The sequence below is a fragment of the Mytilus galloprovincialis genome, chromosome 2 (genome assembly GCF_965363235.1).
Source record: "Mytilus galloprovincialis chromosome 2, xbMytGall1.hap1.1, whole genome shotgun sequence".
NCBI classification, from domain to species: domain Eukaryota; kingdom Metazoa; phylum Mollusca; class Bivalvia; order Mytilida; family Mytilidae; genus Mytilus; species Mytilus galloprovincialis.
Genome location: NC_134839.1, coordinates 52,056,542 through 52,076,646, shown reverse-complemented (window position 1 = coordinate 52,076,646; position 20,105 = coordinate 52,056,542). Strand labels below are relative to the sequence as shown.

The 20,105-nt window shown below is 32.0% G+C and overlaps 1 protein-coding gene across 1 annotated transcript in view; it reads right to left on the bottom strand.

The window, feature by feature from the left end:
* LOC143063814 (uncharacterized) overlaps positions 1-20,105 on the bottom strand; it is a 100,204-nt gene that overhangs the window by 27,936 nt on the left and 52,163 nt on the right. The window contains exons 12-20 of the mRNA XM_076236195.1: positions 16,846-18,172; positions 15,603-15,676; positions 15,076-15,174; positions 11,257-12,216; positions 9,496-9,708; positions 7,480-7,618; positions 6,310-6,476; positions 5,372-5,700; positions 4,194-4,412 (exon numbers count right to left, since the gene is read on the bottom strand). Coding sequence (XP_076092310.1) covers positions 4,194-4,412; positions 5,372-5,700; positions 6,310-6,476; positions 7,480-7,618; positions 9,496-9,708; positions 11,257-12,216; positions 15,076-15,174; positions 15,603-15,676; positions 16,846-18,172 — 3,527 coding nt within the window. The remainder of the gene's footprint in view (positions 1-4,193; positions 4,413-5,371; positions 5,701-6,309; positions 6,477-7,479; positions 7,619-9,495; positions 9,709-11,256; positions 12,217-15,075; positions 15,175-15,602; positions 15,677-16,845; positions 18,173-20,105) is intronic.

The window sequence follows — 20,105 nt, the reverse complement described above, 5'->3', positions numbered from 1 at the left end:
GATGACAAGTCAAAGTATGTCGTTTCGAGACAAGCCTCTCTATCTTCCCGTCTCAATTGGTAATCGGTGACTTCCACATCTAAATTTGTAAGATATAAATAATAAATTATTAGGTTATACGTTGAGATAGAATGAAATTCAAAACAGTGTGGCTGTGGCCATTGATTAACACATTAAATTCATCCATTGACTGGGACAATTTAGGTGAACGTTTGTATGTAATATATAATAATAAAATGTATATAAAATAATTCGAAAAATTAATCAGGAATAACACGATGTTTTGATTTATATCAATTGTATAAATCAAAACATAAAGGTTATTCCTGTTTAATTTTTCGAATTATTTTATAATTAAAGGCGTTAAGAAACCTTTGGTTACCCCACAGTTTAAATGTCTATCGTAGTTACGTCGTGAACAGTGGTCGTTACAGCCACACGTTCACGTAAATTGTCCCAGTCAATGGATGAATTTAATATGTTAATCAATGGCCACAGCCACACTGTTTTGAATTTCATTCTAATTTTTAAATTTCAGATCAGTCTTAAAAATTCTGTAGGCATTAGGTAAGCTATCTATCTGTGACAAACATTAGTGTGTGGCCTGATCTTTGAGATTTTGTTCCACATTTTTTTATACCCATTTGTCAGCAAACTGCATGTCTCAAATATTAAACATTTCAAAGTTATCAAAACATTTTTCGTATAAATCAATCATTTACTTTCAAACCAATGGTTATTCAAATTTATAATTGATAATTTATAAAGAACATGAGAAATTTTACAATCTTTACCGTTTATAAATCTGCCTAACTTTTGCATAAAGAAAAATTGGGATTCTCCCAAAGTTCAGCATAAATTATACATTCTGAGGTTGATTGATTCAAATGTTAAATGAGTTTGCAAAAAATGAGGTGCACCCGGTCATTTTACTCCAAGTCTTTGACCCGTATAACAAAATAGGTACAGCCTTATCAAAGAGATCCAGTTGACATTCAATAGATAGATTATCAATTCGACTCTTCCTCAAGATAGAATACATAGCCTTGATTCCTTGGTCTGGTCTCGTAAGTATTTCCTAGTTTGTAAAAATGAACCACCTTTTGTGAAAAATATTCTTAAATATTTACCGCTCAGAAGTAGGTCCATTACTCGTTTTTCATATTCAAAATTCAATAATGAATAATAAAATATTTCCAAATTCATTATTCAACGTTTCGTAATGAATATTGAACAATGAAATAGTTTATACTTCAGTATTCATGTTTAAAAATGAATATTGAAATATATCAATCTTATTAATGTGAAACTGTCCCATATTTCTGAATTCTACATTTTAAAATTGAGAATGGAAATGGGGAATGTGTCAAAGAGACAACAACCCGCCCAAATAAAAAACAACAGCAGAGGGTCACCAACAGGTGTTCAATGTAGCGAGAAATACCCGCACCCGGAGGCGTTCTTCAGCTGGCCCCTAAACAAATATATACTAGTCCAGTGATAATGAACACCATACTAATTTCCAAATTGTACACAAGAAACTAAAATTAAAATAATACAAGACTAACAAAGGCCAGAGGCTCCTGACTTGGGACAGGCGCAAAAATGCAGTTAACTGACATGCCAGCTCCAGATTTTGTTGTTAATTAACATATTATTCAAATAAATATAAGAAAAAAACACCAAAAACACTCTGAAATTTTTATCTTTATTCATTCAGTTAGTTTCGGAAGATAAATTAGTGTGTTTCCCTAATTATTTTTAACAGAAATTCTTTTTTCATGTATGGACGACCCGAATACCTGAACATATAAAAATTAAAATTCTATACAAAAAAGTTTAAAAAATTATCATAAGATATGTCCCTTCCTCCCCCTTCCAAAAAAAACCCAAACAAACAAAAACAAACAAACAAACAAAAAACAAACAAAAAAAATCCAATAAAAAACCAGCGCATTATTTAGACCATAACTCCAGATGAACAAATCTGAACATTTTTGGAAGGTAACATTTGAAAATATTTAGATAGTTACACAATTTGGTGGGATAACGTAAAAATACGAAACACTCAACAGTCTTTAAGAATCAAACGATGATTGATAATCTCCTTTCTTAGACTTTGATATTACATTTTTAGTAATACCCATGCCAAATTTAAAAATTTAACAGGACAACTTTCCATTCCTCGAAGATAAGTTTCCGTTGGATCATTCTTAATAATAATGTATACTTCTCAGTTCGTTCAAAGGTTTGAAATGAAGTTTTGGATTTCAAAGAACGGAAAATTGACATTTCTATAACGCTTTTACAGCAGCTATATGGATATCTTAAACTTCTTATGATTAAAGTTTGATTCAGCAAGTAGGAACGTTTTAAAAAGTGTGTGTTTCACGTCAAGTTATAGATAGTAATATTGTGCATAAAACTAACAAATTATGAACTTGTCCCTCAAATTCATTTCTTGGCTTATAAGACTTAATGATAAAGAATACCTACCAACACGCCAGTTCAACACATGTGGGAAGGATCTGCTTACCCTTCAGGAACACCTGATATCACCCCCGGTTTTAAGTTGGTTTAATGATGCTAAATCTTTAGTTTTCTTTGAATTTGTTTTATTGACTTTTTTTGCAATGGCGTTGTCACTTTATTTTGACTTATTAGTTTGAATGTCCCTTTAGTATATTTCGCCTTTATTCTAGGAGGGGGACTTTTTCTGTAAACATTCAATTCCTACGAGCCTGTTACCTGCGACGGAGGTAAACGTTTCCCTCTTTGACAAAACACCATATTTTCAACACCTATCATTATTTCAGTTTTTTATAGTATTTTCTGTGATTAATTGGCAGTCTTTTGAAAATTAAACAATACATATTTGCAGAGAACAAAAATATCGCATCTTATCAAAAAATGTTTTTACTATTCAAATCCTTTACAGAGAATCTACAATTCTTGTTTTTATATGGAAAAATTTATTTTCTAATCCAAATTGGAATAGAACGGTATTAAATGGGAAAATATAGGCCATTCCTGCCTAAATTTCTGTAATCGAGAAATGAAAAAGTTAATCTTTGTAATACCATAAATGTGTTTCTATTGCCATCTTCTTGACGAATTTGTTCCTTGAACCTCCAGCAATATCTACGGAGAAAGGGCACTGTATCATTCAGTATGCATTAAAAATCACTTGCTGAACCAGCAAAAAAGAACCTACTTCGGATACCTCACATTAGTTTGAGCCTTATTTTATATTTTACAGGCAAACAGAGAGTTTAAGATTATCTGGTTATGAAAAAAGCATTATCGATGTCGTTCTTGCTAGAACACAGTGTTTTTTCTCATGTGTCTTATGTGTTTCTTTCTTAGAATAAATTGATTGCAAGTACTGTATACATCGATTTTAGTGCAATACAAACTAAGCATGATTATTACAATTCATTTGGGGTCAAACTCAAAGTGAATAATGTAAATAAAATATGATTTTTAGTAGGTCAGTAAGTGTTTGAGATGCTGTTTGCATTTCCAGCCATTTGAAAGTTTATTCGAAATTTTCAGATATAAAGTTTTGCTTATGATCCCGCACCCAAAAGTAACCAGACCCTCAACAATGCTGCAAAAACATCGAGAAGCAGTAAACGATTGTTTGAAATTTCAATATCGAGAGGCTTTTATTCAAAATTTTAGAGAGTTTGCATTCACAAAAAGATATCCCAAGATTTGTGATAATTAAAAAAAAAAGGTTTTTATTTTCCCCAGACTAATTTTAAAATTTTCACAAAAAGCACATCTACATATTATGCACAACAATAATACAAACGTTCATCTGTCTCCTACTTGTTCTATTATGCATACACAATAAATGTTGACAGACAGACAGATTGACGAAAAAAGTAAAACTATCGATGTTGGAACCTAACATAACAACCAGACAAACACTTTTCCTCAAAACAGAACTAAGAAAACTCAAAACCAATCCACATAATACAATCTCTATTTAGAAAAATAATCATCTAACTGAAGGGATGTAATCTCTGCAATTAAGGAATGTATCGCCTTCTTGGATAGGTCTGATGATTCATTGTAAGGGTCATATCTGTTGCAGATAAATTGGTACTGTTAATGTCATAAGGCTTATATTAGAACAAAATAAATCAGGCAATACATGCATTCTATCAAAGTATTAAATATTAAACCTGCGTCAAGTTCAGGCTATACTGATATTTTGTTCCTTCTCCAATATACTGAGATTCTTCTGGTGGTATTATCTTTGGAGCTAACAGTTCTATTGTACATTCATCTCCCGTCCATGGCAAGTTACAAGAACATCCACCAAACAAGCACTGACCTCTAGGAGGCTCTATTTGACGTCCACAAGCTCCTTGTGGGCATGTTGCATAATATGTAAATATTATCTGCAATGTATAAAAATATCTGCATAAGAGGATGCCATTCAAATAATGTAATGATGAACATTGAGTTATTGTTCACAAATGATATTTACTCCTACTACACGTATTCGATAAACAGGAAGTTAATGAGCAATTTATGTGAAAATGGGCCACACAGTGTAGCATACTAAAATGATTCTCGATTCGAAACCATGGATTTTTAATTCGGGAGAAAAATGCGTGGTAGTTAGCTCATACGCTATTTTGAGATTGAAAATTACTATTTAACAGTGTACTGTACTCCGTTTTGGACAACTTCAAAGTCCTAACTAAAACTAAAGATAATTTCATGTTCAAAGGTTCTTGAATTCAGTTATGCATTTCTGGAAATATAGATAAAGCAATTTCCCATAGGAACACCTAAATTTTACGGCTAAAACTGTACCACTTTTTCTATGAAGTTTGGAAAAAAATCATATCCTAGAATGGCAAAATATAGTGCTGTGCGGCATATTTTCAACATTTATATGCCCCGAACTTCTGAGAGTTTAAACTTTTACTTAAATTCTGTACTACGTCTACCTTCAATTACTCCCTCAGAAATCAAGGCTGCCGCTATATTTTTTTTTATTATACTGGTAACATTCCCAAGTTATGTTTCTATGAGATGACTCATAGAAATCATATCTGGGAACTAGTACGTTAACAAAATAATCTATCTATGAATATTATATATCTCCCCAAAAGAGGCTTGGTTTGTGAAACAGCTGTATTTACAAAGAGCAACCTATAGTTATTTCATTCCAAAAATATGACGAAAAAAGTTGGGCATGTAAATGAAAAAAAGTTGTAAGTTCTACAAATACACAGTCCTCACCAAGAACAATATGTGTAGACAACGAAAATGTAACAGACGATACCCTCTGTTTTCGGAGCTACTATTCTTGATATTCAATTAAATATAAATCAACAAAATGTTTTACCTTATTATTTGTAAAATCTGTACCATTAGGTGATACTTCAAGGAATACATTTCCTTCTTCGTGCTGTGGTGCAGTACACATGACATGGTTCCAAGCTTTCCATGTTCCATTTACTCTCTCTGAACCAAATTTACAAATGTACATATGCCCTAGCAAGTCAGGGAAGTTGTGTCCCCATACATGAACCACTGTACCTCCTTTGTCTGATCCTTGATTAGGTACTACTTGTAAAGCCATTATCAAGGGGAGACAGTCAGGACCATAGTAAGTCTCACTGCACTTGTCACACAAGTCGCCTGACCAGTTGACACCAATGCATTCACAAATACCTATAAATAACTATATTATTAATGCGTTACCACTATTATTATTATTATTATTATTATTGAACTAATGTTTATAGGAGGGTGAGGAAAAACATCATCTGCTTCGGCCTCATTTCTTTGCGTATATAAAACCAATGAGATACTTTTAAATTAAATTAAAGACATGTTTACTTTAACTACCATTTAAGCAAACTAACAATCAACTTTGTTTGTTTTCAGTATAAATAAATATAAATAAAAATATAAATAAAAATATAGATAATCATATTTCTACTTTTATCAATATTTGATCACACGGCATACCGTGAAGGTTTTTGGGGGGACAATTAAAGCTCCAATCATAATGTGTCAAGAGGGAATTTTACAGTAAATGGTTTTAAGATATGCCGTTAGAGATAATCTATAATGGGTAAATGTTTTCAAAAATGTTAGACATGTTCTCTTTGCTTCAAATATTGCAACACTTTTGGTTACTCTGGCAGAATTATACATGTCTAGCAGCTAAGACACAGGGATTATATTAGAGGAGGGCAAAATGAAATGTAAATAAAGATAAAACAATTGTAAGGTTAAATTAATAAGCAACATAATTACATGTGATATAATACATACCTGTTGTAAGGTTACAAGTACCATGTTGACAATCCGGACATTGGCTACAGAGATGTCCCCAGTGTAATGGAACACACTGACTACAGTCTTCACCAGTAAACGTTGATGCACATTTGCACACTCCTGGCCTCAGACATATGCCATGCTCACTACAATTCTTAACATCGCTGCAAGGGATTAAGAAAAAAAACTATAGGAAATATGTGCGTTTATTCTTTAAAAAATTCTAATCTTATTGATTAAATTAATAGTAAGCAAAATGGGTGTACATTTCTAAAACATATATTTTGTACGTTTTTGTACGTTTATTGTTCATCTTTATACAATTTTAACCCCAACCCACATTCTGTGTGCCCTTGTCACAAGTCAGAGCCTGTATAATTTTGTTTAAATTAAGACATGTTTTAGTTAATTCACAGTCAATTGTTTCATAATTTCACAGCATTATTTACATTTGGCCATTATAAAAGTACAGATTCTCTTCTTACTTGTTTCTTAATTGAGGAGTTTTTGGTTTTTTTATTATCAATATTTGTTAAAATGTATAGTTTTTTTTTTTATTTGGGCGGGTTGTTGTCTCTTTGACACATTCCCCATTTCCATTCTCAATTTTATTAAATATAAAAAAATAACCACTAAAATTGGGTTGGTTGATGAAAATCTAGGAATTTGTTCATTTGGTCTGTCCTGAAATTTGGTTTTCTGATTTTAAATTGAATGGCTTTAACATTGTCAAATCTGAGCTGCAACCTTGGGAGTTAAGAGGATGACCTTGCGATCTGACGTTTCATTGTGAACGATCTGTGACCATAAGAAATTTTTAAAAACTTCACTTAAATTTCCACTTAAACACACGACCTGGTAACCTGATTCATTTTTTAAAGCAACCACTGGAGTCTTATGGTATATTACTGTGTACCTAATAATGCTTCTCCTAACTATAAATAACAATTAAGATTATTCTTTTGATATTGTAACCCGTTTGTTGTAACTAGATGAATGTTTTTAAATTTAAAAAAAACCATTTAAAGTCATTACTGGGGCGATAGGAAGGAGTTTTTCAGAAAATCGCAAGGTATGCTTTCAATATTAAATCCTGATTAAATACAACTTTGATACACATAAATTAATATAACAACTGTTCCATATTCAGTTATGTCTGATACTTACATACATGAAGCTACAATGCATGTTTCACCTTCCCAGCCAGAATGACAATCACATTTGTTCGGTCCAACACATCGTCCATTACCATAACAATGATTTAAATCGGAACAGTCATATTCAGTGCAGTTTTTTCCTTTCCAACCTTCAAAATATGATACCAGTTTGAAAAAAAGTCAATTCAAATTGCATACAAATAATTGATGACTGTTTGTTTTTCAATTTATAACCAAAAAAAGTCAGTGACCTTTACATTATGCATGTCTTAGGGAAGTACTACTTACTACTTATATTTCTTATTTTTCAAATGAAAAATTAGATGTTGTTACAAAATCTTTACAGACATTGTCTAGTAAGCTAAAACCAGAATCATTACATATGAAATCATTTATACGTCATTTGTTTTCTCTCAATCGATTTATGACTTTTGAACAGCAGTATACTACTGTTGCATTTATATATAGCTCAAATTGGAATTTTAATCAGTTTTATAGAGGTGTATCACACTAAAAATAATAAAAATTGTTGTAATTTATACAAATCAATAATACATATTTTCAAGATATATTGTCAACAACTTTCTTTTCAAAATTATAAAATATGCATATTTTATATGCATATTTTATAATTTTGGAAAGAAAGCATAACCATTAATTTTGAAAAGAAAGCATAACCATTTGCACAAAGTATTCACACAATAAAAAATACGCTAATTAATTAAGTAGGTAGAGCTTATCATTCGGTTATGTTAGGTTGTTTCACATGGCATGGGATGTTTTTGTACAAAATTACAAGTTAAGACATAATCATCAACTATGCATATTTAATTTAAAGCTCATATGTCATGTATGTGTTACTCTATTGATGTAAAATTGTAAATAAGCAACCAAACACCTCGATTGCCTTTCTATAATCCCCATAAAATATATCTCAAACAAACTTGACATGCACAAATACCTGTTCCTAACCTGAGAACTCTATCATTTGTTTAACCAATATGATAACTGTTTTCATTTTACAGTAACTGAAAAGTACATACTTCTGGTACCAATAACGCAAACACAGTTCCTAACAAGAAATAACTAACTTTTATAACTGAAAGAAATTTCGATCGGTATCTTGTATATTTTGTCCTTATGCTAGTTGGTTTTTTTGGTATGTAAAAATCCGATGAGTCAAACCATTTGTAACTGATTCTTACAGTGTCTTGTTATATTGTGGTGCAACCCCACTCTCCCAGATTAGGAGGATGGAGCAGCAATCAACAAAAATGTGTCCTCAGTACACGAATGCCCCACTCGCACTTTCATTTTCTATGTTCAGTGGACCGTGACATTGGGATAAAAACTCTAATTGGGCATTACAATTAGAAAGATCATATCATAGGGAACATGTGTACTAAGTTTGAAGTTGATTGGACTTCAGTTTCATCAAAAACTACCTTGACCAAAAACTTTAACCTGAAGCGGGACAGACGGACGAACGAACGGACGGACGAACGGACGCACAGACCAGAAAACATAATGCCCCTCTACTATCGTAGGTGGGGCATAAAAAGCTGTTGACACTATCACCTACTTTAGTTGCCTGAAAAAGTGAAAGATTGCTGTCTATCAATCTCCGGCGCAGAGATCATATCCGTTCCGTTCAATACTTTGTAACACTACACTCATATTAAATGCAGTATTGCGGTGCTTGTATGGAACGTATATGAACTCTGCGCCGGAGATTGGCTTTCTATTATATTTGTTTTTTATGTTGATTGTTGTCCCATATCTGGCCAATCTGGTGTTTCTCGTTTCAATTGTTGCAAATTTTGTGTTAAGGGCGTCTTTTTTAGATAACTTTCCAGTATGAGTTTTACCTATTGTTGAAGACCATACAGTGAACTTGAGTTGCCAACATCCCACCCTTTTCGACACTGGTTAATTGTCTTATTTGCAAACATACCACATCTTTCAATTTTAATACTAATAAGACAACCAAACCTTCAATAAGAACAAACATCCCTAATTCCTTTACCTGGAAAACACCTGCATCTGTTTGGGCTGACACATTGTCCTTGGTTGCTGCAGTTGTTCACCAGAGAACAATCTAATATCCATTCTAATAATAATGGTGCAACAATCACAGACATTAAATTTGGGTCTTGTCTTCTGTCATAAATTCTATCATAAACCAGTGACAGTGTCATGTTACCAAACCAATTTTTTGTTGCATTAATTGTTGCATCTCCTGCAAATCAGCAGTTATAATATATTTAAGTCAAATGGAACTTCTAATTCAAAACAAAAGTTGAATATGTTTTAAATATTTGAATGGATATATTTCACTAATAAACTAGTGCACGTGATCTTTCTTGTAAAAGGAAATCCTTTATATTATCAAAATCTTCATATATGTACTTCTATTGAATTTTGTCTTCGCGAATACTAATTCGCAGATATTTTCCCATATGCAGTGATCTGACTACGAGACATCTCGTTAGAACTTCGGTCACGTCACTGCGCAAACGTATAAGTACAAAACCGTGATGAAGGAATGTAAACAAACGTGCACTGGAAGGAAAATTGCAATAACTGATTCTTAAAAAACAAATTTAACACAACCAATCATTTACCAACTGTTAAGGAAAACTTTGATTAACAAATGCATGAAATGTGAACGATCCGGTGAACTTCGTACACAAACTCGAAATTTAGCTCACGATCAACAATCACTGAATGCAATATTAGTAGTCGATACAACGTTATAGATACATTTTAAATATAAAAACGTGCATACAGGACTAAGTGTAGTATATTTGTTTGCATTGGTTCAATAATTTCGATAACATTAAAATTACACAAATTACAAAGTACACGAAACACAACATATAAAACTAAAGACTGAGCAATATTAACTCCATCAAAAACTGGAGATGACCACAGGTGCTCAGGAAGGGATTGGTAAAGATATTTTGACCATAGCTGACATGATTATCTATAGAAGCCGGGTTGATTTATACAAAACAAACTTCATAATGCTGACAGACTACTTTCGCAATTCGTGACACACATAAAACAAGAATGTGTCCAAAGTACACGGATGCCCCACTCGCACTATTATTTTACATGTTCAATGGACCGTGAAATTGGGTAAAAAATCTAATTTGGCATTAAATTAGAAAGATCACACCATAGGGAACATGTGTACTAAGTTCCAAGTTGATTGGACTTCAACTTCATCAAAAATTACCTTGACCAAAAATTTTAACCTGAAAATCACACTTTCATTTTCTATGTTCAGTGGACCGTGAAATTGGGGTCAAAAGTTTAATTTGGCTGTAAAATTAGAAAGATCTTATCATAAGGAACATGTATACTAAGTTTGAAGTTGATCGGACTTCAGCTTCATCAAAAACTACCTTGACCAAAAACTTTAACCTGAAGCGGGACAGACGGACGAACGGACGAACGAACGAACAGACGGACGGACGGACGAACGGACGCACAGACCAGAAAACATAATTTTTTTCCCCTCTACTATCGTAGGTGGGGCATAAAAATATATATATTACTATACTAAAATGGTTCGCGAAAATTAATATTTTTATATATAATATAGTAATAAAACATGTATAAGTTATTATTTTACCTATTTGTTAATCATTAATTGCTATTTCACAGGTTAATATTACGAAACACAGGGTCAGTAGAACCCTTAAATATATCAAATTAAGTTGTTTTGTCAAACAAGGTACTATAATAACAGTCTGTTAATTTATACCTAATGAATACATACCAGAACCAGTAGTATAGAAATCAAATGTAGAACCATGGTTGTCAAAGATGTTCTGAGAAATGTTAAAGTATGACGTATCTATAACCACTACACCACGAGATACTTTATTAAGGATGAGATTATTGAACTGCACTGATCCCTTAGGGTTTACAAAATGACTGTGGCTTTTTAACTCTATAACGCAATAACCATCTATTCCCATGAATTTGTTCGTAAATATGTCAAACACATGGTACGATATGTCACGGAATCCATCTGCAGAAATACTGAAGAAACATTTATCAATTGTTGGACATGAACTTCCTTTGAAATCATTGTCATGGAAACTAATATTAACACTGTCCCAAGTATTCAAGGTAACTCCACAGGTTTCAGTAAATTTGTTGTATCCAATATCAACAAACCTCTGTGCTCCGTTTTGACTGGTATAGTAATTTCTTCGGTAATGAGGTACGTTGATTTCCATGGCATCCCTTGAGATATTATTAAAGGAGTTGTCCCTTATTTGTATGCTGTTACGAGAGTAGTAATTATCCACTATAAGGTGAAAACCTGTCTGGGAATTGGCTACTTTCATGTCATGTATCGTAATATTTCCTGCATTAGTACGGTGTCTAAATTCTACATGGACTGCAAACAGTGAAGAATTCTTTATCCCAATATTATGCAAAGTTAAATGTCCAGTTTGATCTGTTATAAGTTGTATTCCCTCATATGAAGATGATATATCTAGTCCAGTAAATGAAGCATTTATATATTTTGATAGAAAAAGACCATGGTTTACACAGTTTTGAAACAAACTTCCATGAAAGTCAAATTTGCCTTCGGCACCTGAAAGCATCGACAAGCATGCACCATGACTGTTGTTGATGGTGATGTTTTTCAAATCTAGAAATTTATCTTTTGACTGTATTCCAATATCAGTATTGCTGATGTAAGAATCATGGAGTTTCAGTTGGCCTATCAAAAAACAACATTGTTAAAATAAATTAATAAATATGATAAGCACAAATGCAAAACACATGGGTTCACATTGAAATTAACTTCTATTCGGGGGTGTTTTATGACCCTCACTACCAATGAGGGTCTCGCACGGTCAGTGAGTTTTTCATTTAAGGACAATAACTCGTCTAAAGGATTGACCAACGATTTCATAAATATCAACTTTTTTGTCAACCTTGCCTTGTGGTTCAATTTTGGTTTCTTAAATTCTCTCTATGTTCTATAGTTTTAAAATGATAGACATAAACGCAAACAAAAGGATAAAAATCGTTATTTGAGGGCGACAACTTCTAATCTCTCAAAGGAGTCGACTTTTCTCAATATAACCGATTAGTAGATCTTATCTTATTAAAATTTTGTGCTTTTTTGAACATTCTATCTTTTTAATTATAATTTTCAAGAAAATAGCCAAAAAATAAAAGAGAAAGTTTAAATAAAACCGTAATTAACGGACAATAGCGCCCATAAAAGGTCACCTGACAATTTCCATGTCATTGAACATTTGCAGAGGTTAGATCTTATCATCATGATCATTGTTAAAATTTTTGCGCCTGTCAGATTTCATGTATTTATAGTGGTTTTCAAGATAACAGACGCATTATTCATTTGAACCGTATGTTCTATTGCCATGTCGGCAATGCTGGTAGGCAGGCGTGGTAATCGGACACATTGTTTCAATTAAATACCCTAATGATGATTGTGGCTAAGTTTAGTTAAACTTGGCACAATAGTCACAGAGCAGATGCTCTTTGTAAAAATTGACTGATGACAACGACGGATTCCAAGTAATGGAAAAGGCTTCCACATGTCATATTGGTGAAGTGAGTTAAAATTTAAGTTCGGAGACGTATAAATTCTTGGACTGTTATGCTGGAATATTCCCTCGTTTATGTTATTTGTATCTAACAATGTAACATATGTCATGTCCACATAAAACAAAAGTAAAAAAAGCTGCTCTAGAAAGTGCTCCATGAAAATGATGGAATTGTAAAAGTCAATCATATAATGATAGCATTCATTAAAGGTTCTAAGACTATTACATCTAGAACCCTTGTTTTAATAGCTTCTATTATAAGCAGTACTTTTACATCAAGGATACCATGAAAGAAAAATAGCCTTAGAATATTGTTTGGGGCTGCCGGTATAATACTAGAAAAATCAGAAAGTTTACAGTTGGAAATCTGAAATCTTCATTCTTGTAATAAGTTTATCTTCTTAACTGACCTTAGCTGTCAATTTCTGTATTCAGGTCTTGATATGAAGTAAAAGGATAATGCTAGATTATTTTCATTCATCTTGAAAAAAACCTGTATGAAATATTCCTCGTACAAAAAAGAATCAACCCGACTGGAAGAGGATCATTGATGACTTTCGTAATAATGGTGAGTGTCTGCAAAGTCATTTAAACGCAAAAAATCAAGTTATAAAAATGACCCATCTTAATAATGTCATTTAATAGAACTTTTTGCTTGAATCTTCATGGTTTACAAGTTGAAAGAAGCACATTCATCAGACTTTGTGTCTTATTCCAAAAAACCGCATGATTAGAAGGTTCTTATGGTGTAACTTGTATATTGAAATAAGATAAGCCATTTAATTGTGATAACAATATAAGTACTACAAAGGGTTTTAATCAGATGTCTAGATAAATTGATATTGAAATACATTGAAAAGATTGTAAGCACTACATTCTAATTGTTGCTCTAAGATGAACAATTTTATAAAATGAAATGCAGTTGCTAACATGAACATAATTATCAAAAGGATCAGGTATAGAAAAATACGAACTACTGGAAAACAATTACGTAACTTAGCAGTATCAGTTGTGCATGTGAAAAATAATCAGATATATTAATAATGGCTGAATTAATGACACATTACAAGTTGTAGTGAGACATAGTTTGATACTGATTTTTATATACCATAGCAATTACAATAACTCATAAGCTATGTATCACTTGAAGTTTAAATTTATGGGCAGATTAAAGCCGGAAATTGCTTTTATCAACTAAAAAAAAAGCCAAAAGCGTGTGTGACTTCTTTAGAATGGAAGAACACTCAGGTTTATCAAAGAGAAATGGTATCAATGATGTTATTCTCATCTAGATATATTCATTACAAGCTCTAAAATTGGATTTCACTTGGTATCCAAGACTGAAAACAGTATTTGGTCTAATAAGCAACACAATCTATCGGCTAATGAACCCTGAAATATAATAACTATTGAGCAGTTGGGTAAATATTTCTGACAAGTTAAACACTTTGATTTAAAAAACTTATTGCAATTTGGTTTAATATAATCTTGAATGAAACTTAAATGGTTGAAAACAACATTAACAATCAAGTCACAGTAGTACTATCCAACAAAGAATCATTGATCAGGCTTTGCTGTCATACAAATCTTGAGTGTGATAGAAATTTTACATGTTTTATGACCAACAAAAAGTTAATTTCGTTTATAATGTTCATTAATTTGGAAACAGACTCCATGTATTGCTATTTGTAAAACCAAACCTAACAAATTAGTTCTCAGTAAATATTTAGTCATTAAACATTACGTAATATACATATAAATGGGGCAATATCCTTATATTGAAAGAAAGAGCATTTGCCTGTATTGCAGCAGGTAAGAAATTGAGGACGAATGCTATGCTTATCGATATTTTAAAACTAAATGTAACTGTATAATAGCTGACTGAAAACTGACAGTGGATACACACTTAGCACTGGAATAGATTTAGAAAACAATGATGCTCAAATAGTGCCCCTTGACTTTAATTAAAAAATAAGAGAATTAAAGAGAAGAGCTGCACTTACCAGTATCTTTTGAAGAAAAGACAATACCATACCAATGACTTGAATCTGATCCATTTGTAAACAAAGATTCACTTTCTCCAGCTACAATATTTAGATTACCTGAAATAGAGTTTATAATTTATTGGAATAATATTCACAATTATTGAAATTAAATGATTATATCCTCGCCAGATTACAAAGTTCATTTGACATCGAATTTAGAAAGATATACTCAAAAATATTACATGCTTATTACAAGCTATGAAGTTTCTAACATGCAAAATCATGTACATTTTTGCTTTTGATAGTGTTCCTCGTTCTCGAAAAAAATTATACGTGAAATGTAGGTAAACAATAACTATATTTGGGAAAATGCAAATTTATGTTTCTACCACACATTGTATTTTGTATTGCTAAGTCATCATTTGTTATTGGTCTTGTTTTTTAAGACGATACCACCAAGTAAATAAACAGAAAATTATGAAAGAATATCTTGTGAACTCTCATAAGTGTTTATATGGTACAATTAATTTCAAACTTTAAGTTACCTTGTATATATATCCCACGTTTCTCATCAAAGTACATCTTTAATCCATTTGCTATATTCAATGAGGCATTTGTCCTGCAAATGATTTGTAAAAATTTGAAAAAATATATATATTCATGAATGAAAAATGTTAAAGGAAGTTGAGTCACTTCAATATATGTGCACCTGTCTGCTGCCCAAATATGTAAAAGAAGAACATGTTAATGTCAAAAGAAGATTAAACGGAATAAAACACAAGAATTTAAGGGTAAAGTTGTGGTAAAATCCAGTTTGCGATTATATGTCCCGAAAGTAGTAGTACTCTGTTAAAATTTAATTGAGAAAAAGCAGGTACGATATTTTTTGGAATTTATTGTCTACAAGTAATGCTCTACGAAATAACTGTATTCTCGGGCCAGTACAAAAAAATCGCACTGAAGTGAAAATACCGGGTAGCGATGAATTACACGTCACAATGTTACCATGTTCAATATCGATAGAAAGTGACATTAGGTATGAAAGTAAAGGTGAACAAGAATGTTCAATCAAAATGTATGTCATAGAAATAAAATAGTTATTTTACTGACAACACAATTGCAAAAAACGAAAAACTACCAAAAAACAGAAAAAGTATGCAAATCACATAATTAAAAAATAAACATGCAGATTGAGCGAAACGAACTCCTTAAAAAATCCAGGATCCAGGGTTGGTCTTTGGTGCTCCTAAAGGGTTAGCAAACAATTATATAATAAGAAATGCTGTCAAACTGTGCAGTTTGTGCTTTATCTTTAGTTGGTCGATACTTGTGCAATTGTGTGACGCGTAAAGACAAGGCATGGAGACGTTCCTTTGGTATATTTAAAACAGTATTCCATAAAATGAACAAATCTAAGATGTAAAAGTAATCCACTAAATAACCTTTGATGTACACATATTTCAAAAAATAAGTATTAAAACTTCGAGCTCGAAAACAGGGATTTGAGCTCTTGTACTGAACACCGTTAAGTCATCGGCAAAGTATTTCATTGAAATGAACGAAAATCCTTCTTCTATATGTAAAATTTTACTTTTATTACATTTTATTTGAAGCAATATTTGAGAATTTAATCAATACATTTAAAAGTATTATTAAAAAATATGTTTACTTCTCGGCTCAGTTAAACTAACCATATGTTTGTGTATAGATGGACAGGGGTCACAACATGACCCAATCCCCCTTCCTATTAATCATTGCAGCTGCTTTAAAAGTAAAGTCAATCTTTACCTTACAAATAAAGAGCGGCTAATTATCTTTGGCTCCTCCCTGTATTCAATAGTAAACGTTCCTGTGATTTCTCCACCTAAGATATTCTGTACATCAAAATCATCTTGAGCATATGCTACAAAGTCATTATTTTCTCCACTAGTGGAGAACGGCAGATAATACACATAACTTTTTTCCATTGATGTGTCAAAACCACAGACCATCTCTAATACATCCACCAAACTACTGCTTCCCCAATAATTGTGTGTGGCATTGATTGAGTATGTCTCGTCAAAAACAGGGGCTTGCAGTTCACACATACCACGATTCATGAATGTATTTCTATTCACAGATACGACATGGTAGGATTTAAGATTAAGACAAGAGTCTGTAAAAGTATTATCCTTGAATATATTCTCAAAAATTCTAATCTCATTTTTTGGCTCAGAATTTAGAGAATATGGGTTGACAGAAATTGTTAAAATATCTTTTGCAGTGTTATTAATAAAAGTATTCTCTACTAGATCTAAAGAATCTTCATTCCTCAGGACAAGGTTAATCAATGATTCAGATGTTTCCTTGTTGTTGTTGAATATGTTATGACTAATGTCTATCTTTGCAGCATCATTATAATAGTAATTATTTCGATAAAGATAAAGAACGCGTCTCTCAAAACTAAACTTATTAAACTTCATGTTAAAAGTTAAACTTCCAGTATAACTGCTCTGAGCTAAATAAATTCCATGTTTCTGGTTGTATGAAAATGTGTTATTCAGAAAAGTAACATTGAATCCTAAGATAGGTAATTGTCTATGCGTTATTTTACATGCACCATATGAATAATAGTTAATGGGACTGTTTTCTGTCACAAAACAGGATTCAAGTACAATTTTGTTTGTTGCAAGAACCTCTAGAGCATACAATGTATTTCTATGTAACGTTGATGACTTTATAAAAATATCTCCACCTTTAGACTGCTCTACATACACACCACGTTGCTTATTTTCTTTGATTAGGCAGTCTTCGATTACCGTTTCTACATTAGCGTGTACGCTGAATCCACTTTCATCATTATGGTACACATTACATTTTGAAATAAGTATTTTTGTTACAGTTATTTTGTCTGCTGAATTTATTTGTAATCCATTTTTCTTATTATTCGCTGCCGTAAGTTCCTCAAATATTGAACAAGATTCATTTCCACTTGTTTGCTGCAGGTTGATTGTAAATCCATGTCCTTTAGAAAAGGTGGATGAAATATTTTTCATTTCAGCATAATTTCTTTTCAATACAATGCCTTCTAGAGTCCCATTTACATGTAAATAACATAAGGAGGTTGGATAAATTCCTGAAAGTATATTTATTAACCTTTAAAAAGAATATATAGTTGACTCACCACAAATGGGTCAAGGCTCGGCCGATGTTGATAGTCAAGAGGGTTGTGAAGATTTTTCTGTTCATGTCATCTTCACTCGCTACGGTAAGTGCGGTTAACGTCATATGAGCTTATTTTTATTTTTCCTTTTGCAAATGCCATACTATTGGTCAAATACCAAATGTGGCAATTAAGTAAAACATTTAACGCGAGAGTTAACTATAACAAATACTATGGTAAATTGTCATTTGGGTCAACCCATTCCCTCCCTCATTTACTGTTATATTTGGTCAAGATAAATATTGAAAATGGTGTTAGCAATATAAAATGTAATTGTTATTGTAATATCGACATGTTACGTCTTTACATTGTTTTACAGTGTATAGTCTATCCAGATGTAGGATATATTTACATACATATATAGTACATATGGTTTGATGTTTGTTGTTTCTCATCTTTATTTAGTAACGTGTTTTCAAATATATATTTTGTATTTTTCACTATTTTGACATACTGAAACGACGTTACTTTTTTTAAAATTGATATTGATTCTATAGTACCAAATATAATAACATAGAGTCAATATCATTTCCAAAATTAGTAACATCGAGTCAATATCATTTCCAAAATTAGTAACATCGAGTCAATATCATTTCCAAAATTAGTAACATCGAGTCAATTTCATATCCAAAATTAGTAACATCGAGTCAATATCATTTTAAAACTAACAATATTTACATATGTAATATATAAATTATGCTTTCACTCATTCATAACGTTATGACCTCTGTTAGATTATATTGATCCTCGGACTTCGTCCTCGGTCAACGTAATCTGAACAGGTCCATGTGTAACATATTGACCACGTCAAAAGTCCATAATTGATAAATATTAAAGCCAGTTCATATGATTATTAGGTTAATTACCGTTTGCTCAATTGGAAATTGGTTTCTTCTCAACAAAAACGTTTTTCAATTGACATAGATACAAACATTGAAATACAACATCCCATACATGTTTGTTACTTCATCTTTAATTCTGAGAAAACGAATGATAACAATAGAACATACATAGAATTCTTAAACCAGCAGATGTGTACCGAAGCAAGAGAAACGATATCAAAGTGATCTTTAGACTCATAAGTGGAAAACAAACCGACAATGCAATATCAGAAAACGAAAATTGACGAAAAGACAAATAAAAGTACAGAAAACAAAACATAGAAAACTAAAGAATGAGCAACACGAACCAAACCGAAAACCGGAGCCGAGCTAACGTACTTTGGTAGAGTAAGCAGATTCTACCCCACATGTGTCATTCTTTCGTGTTGCTCATATAAGTATAAACCAGGTAAAAATTCTTATTGTGTTGTCACATTCGAGTAAAGGAGGACAGGATTGGGGTAACATCAAATGAATCCTTCGTCATTTATGCAACAGATATTCCCTAACGGTCAACCAAATCATAAAGGCGTGTGTGAAATTATTAACGGGCTGATTTCAACTTTAGCACTTGAAACACTAAGTTCCTTGTTGGTAGAAACTCTTCAACAGGGAAATTATGATAATTAATGAAAGCTTTAGAATATCAACTATGAGATATATAATTAATACGCAGACGTTGCTTGGAGGTTGGTTCAAAAAATCTAAATTTCCAATCGGTTAGCTGAAATCATCGTTATGGTCATCAACCGACCCTCTTTGTCAAGTATTAGACGTAGTGCAATAAACAGACCTAAGGGCATACGATACAGTTTTGATCCCGTATTTAAATTTTGATGAAAATTTGCATGTAGGCTATTTTGTACCTGATTAAATCAAATATGTAATAAAAAATATACCCTCATGTGCTACTTTTTGAGTAAATTGAGGTTCAAATTTTAGATACTTGCTCAAAATTCGGATTT